The sequence below is a fragment of the Crocuta crocuta genome, unplaced genomic scaffold (assembly GCF_008692635.1).
Source record: "Crocuta crocuta isolate KB4526 unplaced genomic scaffold, BGI_CrCroc_1.0 scaffold1304, whole genome shotgun sequence".
NCBI classification, from domain to species: Eukaryota; Metazoa; Chordata; class Mammalia; order Carnivora; family Hyaenidae; genus Crocuta; species Crocuta crocuta.
The window spans coordinates 304295-313825 of NW_027531278.1; the positions used below are offsets into that span (position 1 = coordinate 304295).

General features: G+C 49.5%; 1 protein-coding gene across 1 annotated transcript in view; it reads left to right on the top strand.

Annotated features, from left to right (window-relative positions):
* The window catches only part of MAMLD1 (mastermind like domain containing 1), a 63098-nt gene that overhangs the window by 49120 nt on the left and 4447 nt on the right, over positions 1 to 9531 (top strand). The window contains exon 3 of the mRNA XM_077771215.1: positions 4918 to 5161. Coding sequence (XP_077627341.1) covers positions 4918 to 5161 — 244 coding nt within the window. The remainder of the gene's footprint in view (positions 1 to 4917; positions 5162 to 9531) is intronic.

Below are 9531 nucleotides of genomic sequence, written 5' to 3' on the forward strand. Positions count from 1 at the left end.
TTTTATTTTATTTTATTTTTTAAATATATTCTTTTTTTTAATGTTTTATTTATTTCTAGGAAAGAGAGAGAGAGACAGCGTGAGCAGGGGAGGGTCAGAGACCCAGAGGTCAGGGGAGGGAGTCACAGACCGAAACAGGCTCCAGGCTCTGAGCTGGCAGTCAGCACAGAGCCCGACGCGGGGCTCGAACCCACGAACCGCGAGATCATGACCTAAGCGAAAGTCGGACGCTTAACCGACTAAGCCACCCAGGCGCCCCGTGTGGCTATTTAAATAAATTTAAATCAATTAAAAGTAAATAAAATTAAGAGTTCAGTTTTCCATTTGCAGTAGCCACATTTCAAGTGCTCACTTGCCACGTGAGGCCAGTGGCCACTATATTGGACAGCGAAGGTAGAGAGCCTTCTTTCCTTTCTGGGAAAATGATTCAACATCCTCTCATAAAGTTCTCTTGGACAATGCTGCTTATACAGCTTCTGGCATTTTATTCCTTATAAAATCCCAGACTTGAGTTGTATAGCTGTCTTGTATTATTATTAACAGACACGTGGTTGTGATATATTGAACTCCCATTTGCACTTGGCCAAGTAGGAAAATGGGAAGCAGAAAGCCAAGAAGTCTAACTTACATTTTTCCTGTTTTCCCAATGCATTACTTCAAATTTACAAAATTGTCCCCTGTCACTTCTGTTTGACACATAGGGACATTCACCAATATGCCCAAAGATTCAGCTTCTTTCACAGCTCTACCTTGACCTCTTTGGGCTATCGGGATAACATTTAGTACGCTCATTCATCTCACCAGTGACTCGAACAACTAGAGCTGGCTTCTGAAGTCGGCCCAGCTCTTGAAGGACCCTGGGCTGAGAGTCTCTGGCATTTGTGCCATGTCTCCAGGTCCTTCTCTTGGGCTTTCTTTGCTCATCTCTGTTACATGGTTAGTAAAGGACATAGAAAAGAAAGAAAGGAGTTCAAGATTCATTGCCTGAACTCCTGGATGATGGGGTTAAGAAATCTGCAAGCTCCCAGAAGTTGGTGGAATTATAGTACACAGCTAAAACCTTGTGAATACACATACACGTCCTTCTGAATCTCCATGGTGGAGAAGACCAGACCAATATCTAATCTAGCCAATGATTTATATAGTTAGAGCAGCCATCGACTTCTTGCAAAACAGCTGAATGTCTACGGGGGCTAGTCATAACCTTTGCTTCATGCCCCAGAGCCCGTTTGAGCTACAATGATGTCACAGAATAGCCAACAAGGTGGAGTTACTCCAGTGTAAATGAAAGGACACCTTACTGTTCCTCTTCATGTGCAGAAGGAGCCTCTGTACTTCCAAACCCAGGAGTTGCTTGGGTTTTAGCCAGGCTGTAAATCAGATCTGGGTCTGTACCATACCTTGCCAATGTGTGCCCTGGGTAAACGTATCTCTCTACTTCCTTGTCTTGTAAACTAGCCACAGTCTCAAACGCATGTATGCACAGTTCAGTGCCCAGTACACAGTGTGTGCCCAGTAAATATGTTAGCTGATGTTATTTTTATGGTGTGGTTATGATTCCTCTCTGTTCTATTGATGGGTTTTATTAACACAACAGTGTTGAAAAGGGATGAGTAGACGTGCTTCAATGAGGGTCAAGGCTCTGTTTATCATTAATGTTCATCCGAAAAAGAGGCCAGCACGGTTCTCACCAGATCACCATCTCCCAAGGGCCCAGGACATCATGCCAAGTTCATAGCAGAGTAAGGTCGACAGAGTGCCTGGGTGGCTCAGTCAGTTAAGCATAACAGAGTAAGGTCAGTTGGATTTTGAGTAGTTACCAAGCCCTTGGCAAAGGCACAGGCACTGCCTGGGCACCAGAGGGATTTGGAGATAATTAAGACCTGGCCCAGCAAGGATGTTAAGTCAGCCCCAGGTGTTCAGTCACAGGAACTTGGTTAAGGAGAGGCAGAATTCCCAGGGTAGAGTGCTGGATCTTGAAGGACATGCAGGATTCCCAGAGTCAAAACTTGGGGAAAGGGCATTCCAGGCTGGGTGAATCAAGGGGCACAAGCTCAGAGGGCTGGACACACATGGCAGCCTGTCTGGAGAGATCTGATGAGCTCAAAGGAGATTTTGCCATGACTGGAGAGTAGAGTACATGACACTATGGAACATGAAACCTGGCTGCCAAGATGACAGGAGGCCAAGGTTATGGACAGCCATAAGAGCAGACTTTAGCAGGGTGTGCTTGCATCTCTAAGAAGCTGCAAACCATTGGAGGGTTTTTTAGGGGGAGGGACCTTTGGCCAACCTCAATCCAGCAGGCTCTCTCACAACCACGGAAAGCTCAAGATCCAGGGAACTGAATGGATGTGAGTTCTGTGAAATTGGGCACTGCTCTCAGACACTATCCACCCTATGGTCTAATTCTCTGGTATCTGGAGTTACGTGGAACCTGCCAGTCTAAGAGCTAGTGACCGTGCCCACCGATTGTTCATTGACTAGCTTTTCTCAGATTTTCAGTGATTCCAAAGAAAGAGATGGATTTACCTTACATTTGAAAACCTTAAGGAATTGAAATGTCCCTAACAACCATTTCTTTGAAAGTTGGGCCTCACACTTACAGGGTATGTGATAAGCAGGGTTTCTTTCTAAACCAAATAAAATAGAAGAGACACATGAGCATTGGTTATAAAGCCAGTTAGTCAGAGTCAAGATTGAATCTCATGTATTTTAGTTATTTTGTTTTTCAACTGGGGATTGCATTGGTCTGCCAAGTGCCTGCTCCCATTCTGCTCCACTTGAATGAGTGGCTCCAGGCCCACTCCCAATTGCTGCTGAAATAGAACTGTCCACACTGTTGGGGCATCTTCTGCCGCTGGTAACTTCTATGTGCCATCTGCAGTTTTTTCTGCCTGATGAACTACTGAGGCACTGCAAGCGTATGTTAACGCTGATGGGGGGTCCTGTTTCTTGACCCATCACTAATATCCTACAAGTCACATGAAGCTACCAGGGATTCCTAAGCAAAAGCTTAAAATGCTTGAGTTCCCTACAAAGAAGCCCTATTCGTTGCTTTTCAGTTGTGTCGTCATGGAGTGGGCAAGTAATCAGAAGTCTAGTGATATTTGCATTTGGGCGTTGTGAAAACACCAGTATGGCCATAAAACGGTGTATAAAATTATCAAAGAGCTAGGTGTGCATGCGCTAAGAATTGTCAGTTGTAGAAAGCAACCTTTCTGCTCGTGTCCCGGATGACCTTGCTTCAAGGACAAACTGAAGCTTAAAGAACTGGAGCTGCAGATGGCCAGGGAGCTGAGCTCTGTACTAGTGAACTGGCCCAAGAGGAGGGGCACTGGGCCCTGCGCAGTTAGTACACCATCAGAATGATGAAGAGCTTTTCTTTCCCAAGTGCACAGACTTTACTTGCTAAGGAAANTGTCTGGGGGACAGGTGTACTCTCTGAAACTCTCCAGATAGTTAGAATGTCTTCCCAATCCCATCCTGAAGTCTTTATAATTTGTCTTTAAGAATTTGTATGGAGCACCCTTGTAAAACTTTGTCTGAACTTTTCTAAATGCTGCATTTGAATAGTTTGTACATTTCAAAAACACATTTTTGCATTTGGTAAGTTAATGACTGAACACGCACACACCACAGCAAACTATGTGTGGGCTTGAGAACCAGGCAAACCTGAGTTTGCATCCTGCTCTGCTGCTAACTAGCTGTGTGACTTTGGGCAACTTAGTTAATCTTTCTGGGCCTCAACCTCTTCACCTGCAAAATAAGGACAATAGTAGCTCCTGCCTCACAGACAGCTGTTTAAAGGACCTAGTGAGACTGAATATTGAAAGCACTTGGGTCAGTGCCTGGTGCATAGCAAATGCTCGATAAATTCAGTGGTGGCAATTTTTAGTGTTATTTCAAACGATGCAGCCAAATATCTACTGGCCTGTCGTCCATTGCACAGATCCATGCACAGTAGGTGCTTAGTAAGTGCTTATTGCAATGAATCGAATTGATTCCAACTGTTTAGCTTAGCTTGGGGGGGGATAAAGATTTCCCTTTCTACCCTTTGCAGCCCAGGTGTTACAGCATGAGAGTGAAGAGGCTGTGTCATGTAGAAAGAAGTGCTCGTGGAGTTAGGCTTCCCCCTGGTCCTTTCAGACAACACTGTTGCCAAGCATTTGGTGTGTTCATCAGGATGTCAGGGCTTTTTCAGCAGCTCATTTGAGTCTTGAAATGTTCTCTGACATGGTTATCAAGTTTGAGGTTTTTAAATTGCCGTTAGCTGAAAGAATTGGGTCATATGTTCAATTCTGGTTAAATCCCTATCATCTAAAACATGACAGAAAGGAAAGGTTCCCCCCGNTTACACTTGACTGTTTGGTTTTGCACTCACCGTTTGGTTTTGCAGATTCCTCAGCATTTCTACACACACAAACCTACAAACCAGTTTAGAACTGTGTGCTCTGTTAGGTGGGTGGGGGGCGGTAAGGAGATGGGAGGGATTGGGATTGGTCAAGGTCATTGCCGATGAACCAGCTATGTGACCTAGCTTTCCTCCCATTTCCAACAAGACAATGACTGACCAAGGCAGAGGATCCTTAACTGAGATCCATGGATGGGTATTAAGTGTCCAGAAAACCCCTGAAATTATATGTAAAATGTTGGTGGGCTGGGAAAGGGGAAACACCACTAGGAGTGCTTTTTCTGTGGAGAAAGACCATAGCTTTTAATGGATTCTCAAAGGAGTTTGTGACCCATGACAATCAAGAGCGCAAAGCTGTTTCATTTTGTTGCCCCAGACCAGTTGGTGTGTATAAGCACCACACTCATAGGACCCAGCTAGGCAGGCGGTCATGGCAGTGACAAGATCAGTCAGGACCATTTTGTAGCCAAACAGCTGATGGATTGTTCAATCGGTTGTTGTAGACTCATGTAGACAAAGCCTGCAAGCTTGGGGAAGCCAGGCCCCCCCAGGTCAGCCTCGGGCGACAGCCCCCATCCTGCCAGGCCCTGGGGAGTGAGTCCTTCCTGCCCGGCAGCTCCTTTGCTCATGAGCTGGCCCGAGTCACCTCCTCGTACAGCACCTCAGAGGCAGCGCCCTGGGGCGGCTGGGATCCGAAGGCCTGGAGGCAGGTGCCTGCTCCACTACTGCCTAGCTGCGACGCTGTAGGTAAGTCACTTCCCCTGAGCCTCGCTTTCTCATCTGTCAACTGGGGCGCCGTCCCCTGCTCAGCCTGCCCGCCTGCCTCACAGGGTTGTTGGGAGGAACACAGGAGGTGACAGCCCATAAAGCTCTTGTACACCTATGAGGGATTTCTAGTGCTTTCTCTACTGTGTCCCAGCCCATCTTTGGCAAAGAGACCACCCAAGCAAGCAGAGTGCTCCAGGCGCGTGAGCCTCACCTCCAGGGCAATGAGTGGGGGCTGCCCGGTTGCAATTGCAATCCCTCCCTGTGGTACGCCTTCCAGCACCCTGGGTCCTTCCTTGCCAGACTGTGAGCCCAAGGGGGACAGGGGCTCTGCTTCTGCACCTCTGGATACTCCCTCTTACCTGCCTGCTCTGTACCTAGCGGGTGCTCAGGAACTGCCTCTTTTGCCAGCAATCCGATGTGGACTCTGCACCCCACTATGTTCTCTGACCCCACTCAAGACTCATGCGCCCTAGAAGTGGGAAGTTAGGTCACCCCACTGGAGGCACCCCACTGCCGGAGAAGAGCAGACAGAAGGAAGCTAAGCCAAGCCTGTCCACAATGGCTGCGAGTTTGGATCATCCCCTGGAGTCTAGGAGGAACGGCTTGACTTGCCCTGAAGAGTCACATTAGCAGTGGTAGGAGCAAGATGGTGGACACCAGCCAGAGCGGGCCTTTGTAGAGAATATCATTTGGGTCATGGAAATGTTGTTCCAGCTCATGAAATATCAGTGTGCACGGGACGTCTGCCCTATCTGCAGGAAAAAAATGGCAAAATAAGCATCTGCTAAGTGATAGTGATCAGAAGATGGTCCTCAAGCTGAAAGGGCTCTGGGATTCTGTCCTTTAATGGAAATTCTGCCTTGGAAAGTACGGCCTTGCTGTCCTTATCCCGCCAACCCCAGCCGGGAAGAACAAGCGGTGCCTTTTGCTCAAGGTCCATTGATTCCTGTATCTTTTCCCCTTTTCTGTGTGTGCTCTCAGAATCCCCATGCTCTTCAGCCCTTTGGTCTTCCGCTGAAACCTGAGAATTCATGTCCAGCATGAAGCTGCCAGAAAGACAGAATTGGCAAAAATGGATGGGGATACGGTCCACTCAGGATGTTACTGTTCCACCCTAGTCTTCCCTGCCTTTCTCTTTCCTCAGAAGTCAAACACTGAGAGGGCTCCCAGCTAGCTTGCCTCAAATTCCTATCCCCTACATTGTCTTGTCTCTTCCCAAGGCAACACCTTCCACCCAGCACGGGAGGACCTGGCAGATGCTTGGCCCCCAAATCTTTCCTAAGAAGCTCTGGAAGTTGGACCCTCCTGGGGGGCTTTGAGGGACAGTGCCTTGCCAGCTCAGCCCACGACTCAGGAAGGCCAGACTCAGTGTGAGACGGAGGATGCAGGCACCACAGGGGAAGAAGAAAGGCAAGCTGCAAAGACATTTGTTTCCTCTGCCCCAGGAACGTTCCCAGAATTGAGGCCAAGCCCTTCCGGGACCAGGCAGCCCTGAAACCACCAAGACAGAGGAGGAGTCAGAATAGAGTTCATGCAGTTGGAGATCAAGTGCAAAGACAGAAAGCCAGAAAGTGAAAAAAACTGCACTACAGCTCTCTGCGGTTGGCTTTTGACCACATTGATTTTGTGAAGCCCCCAGTGACAGCCTCAGATGGATTCAGACCCAAGAGCAACAGTGTCTCCACTGGTGGAGGTCTCTTGCTTCCACACCAAGGCCCTGGAGGGGCACAGAAAGATCCTAGCAGACCACTGCTGCCCCAGGCTTAACCTATCTTAGAGAATGGTGTGGCAGGTTCTGACTTACCCTCAAGGTTCCATGCCCTGACCCAAGGCTTCTGCCATGCCCGCCCATTCTCGATCCCTTCATTCTGTCATGATCTTCTTTAGAAGATGTGTCACCATCTGAAGTGATCTTCTTTTATTGATTTACTTGTATCTAGTCAGTTTCCCCCTCCATTATAAGCTCCGGAAGAATGAGAAGCCCAGCGCTACCCCACAAGAAATGTTTGTCCACTGATTGGCAGAGGGACTAACCGAGCTGCTAAGTAAACCTTGTCTTCCCATCTGGCCCTTGAGCACGTGAACTCTGGGAGCTCCAGAGCCACTGAGGCCCACATTTCGCTGGGTGCACTCTGGGCCAGGAAGGGCATCGACCAAAGGCAACTGAAAAGAATGGGTGTTCGGCAACTCCCGTTCCCCAGAACTTGGCCTCAGCAGTCCACAGAGAGGAGAAGTGACCTGATGGCACAGTCACCATTCCCATCACTCTGGAGGCCTTCTGGAGAAACTGAGCCACAAGTTCTGAGAGTTAGGGGGGACCAGGAAACTATGAACCTCACTTGTCATCCACTGTGGGAAGCCCCTATGGTTTCCAAAGGACACTGTGGAGGATTGCAGCTGAAAAGGATCAACACCCTCTCAAACAGGGCTCCTGATAGAAGTATCTGACTGCCTTCGTCCATAGACCATGGGGAGCCAGAGCCCATGGGTGTCAGGGGACCCCACCCCCATGGGTGCAAGGGTCCCAAGAATTCCAATCTTGAGTTTATAGTCTCCAGGCAGAATGCTGTCTTCCTGTCATTTCAAAGGAAAAGTCAGAAAGGTGGGTGAGTTGTTTCCAAATCTGGCTTCCAGAAACTACAAAAGAAGGTGCTTTTCCTAGTGGAGTAATAAACCAACAAACCTACACAGTAGAATTCATTAACCTTTGAACCTTTAAGGCAGTTGAGTGCCTTCTGCTGCCTGCCAGGCTGGCTCCCCGTGGAGACACTCAGGGGGCGGTCTGCTTGGAAACTAGGCCTAATTACCTAAACGCGGAAAAAGATCTTCCCCTCTCCCTCTCCTCCCCTCCCTTCCTGCTCTCCTTCTCCCTCTCCCCCACTCCTTCTCACCCTCAATGTGCTCTACAAAACAAGGCTTTGGGCCATTCCCTGCCATCCCGCAGGAGCTATTCCTTTGGAATCCCCTTCTGAGTCAGAATGCTTTCCTCCTGTGGGTTCCTGGTGGGGAGTAACTTCAGTCTGAATCTGGCTAAAACCCAGAAACCCTTTGTAGGCTTCTGTGCTTGAGTCCTGCTGGCCATTTGCCCTTCTTCCTCTCCCCCACCCCCCATCCAGTTTAGAGTCCCTCTGTCTGATTGAGGGGTTGAATCTGTCAACCACTGTCCCCGCAGTGGTGAGGAAGCGTCCAGGTGATTGCACTGGGCCTTATGGGACACATTCACATGCGGTGGCTGAAGGGTGAAGCTGGCACAGTGTCTGGCCTGGCCTGCTGGTGGGGACGGTGGTGGGACGCCGGGCAGCCCTTTGCCTCTCTCTCTCCTGCCTAGCACACACGGGTGCAGCACTAGCCATTCCACTAGCCCCCAGAGATGGGTGAGGACTCTATAACTTCCTGGGTATCAGCATGAAGCTTCTAGAAAGGCAGCCCCAGTAATTCCACGGTTGCCATCCTGCCTGGACTTGTCTTTGAATGTGGTACCTTGGCCACGGGGGCCTGGGGGGAGGGATGGCAGGGAAGACCTGAGGCCCAAGTTCTCTTGGAGACTTCCCGCTGGGCCCAGCCAGCATGACCACTGTGGGGGAAGCACAGCTAGGCTCGCACGGCACTCACCTGACACTGTTCTGTCAGTGTCACCTGGCACAGTAGGACGGAGCGCCATGACAACTGCAGCACTAGAAAAATGAGTCATTTGATGACCTCCTCCATAACCATGCTTATGAAAAGCCACAGGTTGCCTGGGCCATCATTCACAAGTGTCTGTCACTAAGCAGCAACTTTCAGCCATCACTTCCTCCTGGTCACTGAAAACATTTGTCATTTCCTGTTTTCTCCATTTTCCAACGATTCCAATTGTCAGTGTCAAAAGGCAACAACTGTTTTCTTGGGGCTTATCTTTGGAGCACATTGATTCAGAACAAAGGATGGGGGCCTCCGTCTGCAAAACAAAGGAAGCAGCCTCCCGGGGAGGCCTCCTCTGCCAGGGCCAACAGGACCAGGCCCGGAGCAGAGGGCTGCCTTGCCTCTGGAGGCCCCAGCCCACCGAAGAGACTCCTGCTTGATGGCGGTGTCGCAGGATGCCAGAGGCCCAGCCCCACAGGCCTGGTGTCGCCATGCTCTGTGAACTTGGGACTTTCCGTAGCCATGTCGCTGACCAGATTTTCCCTTAAACCCGGGAAGGTCCGGATTTTGTGCTTCCTTGGATGAACACTGGGCAGCATCCCGTGGTCCCTATAATGCCGGACTGTTCAAGAAGCGCTCTCTTTCATCTGGCCAACACCACCCAGTTCCTCCATCCATTGACCCTTGCCCCAGCCCCAGCCTTCTCGTTTATTTCCCATGACTGTCCT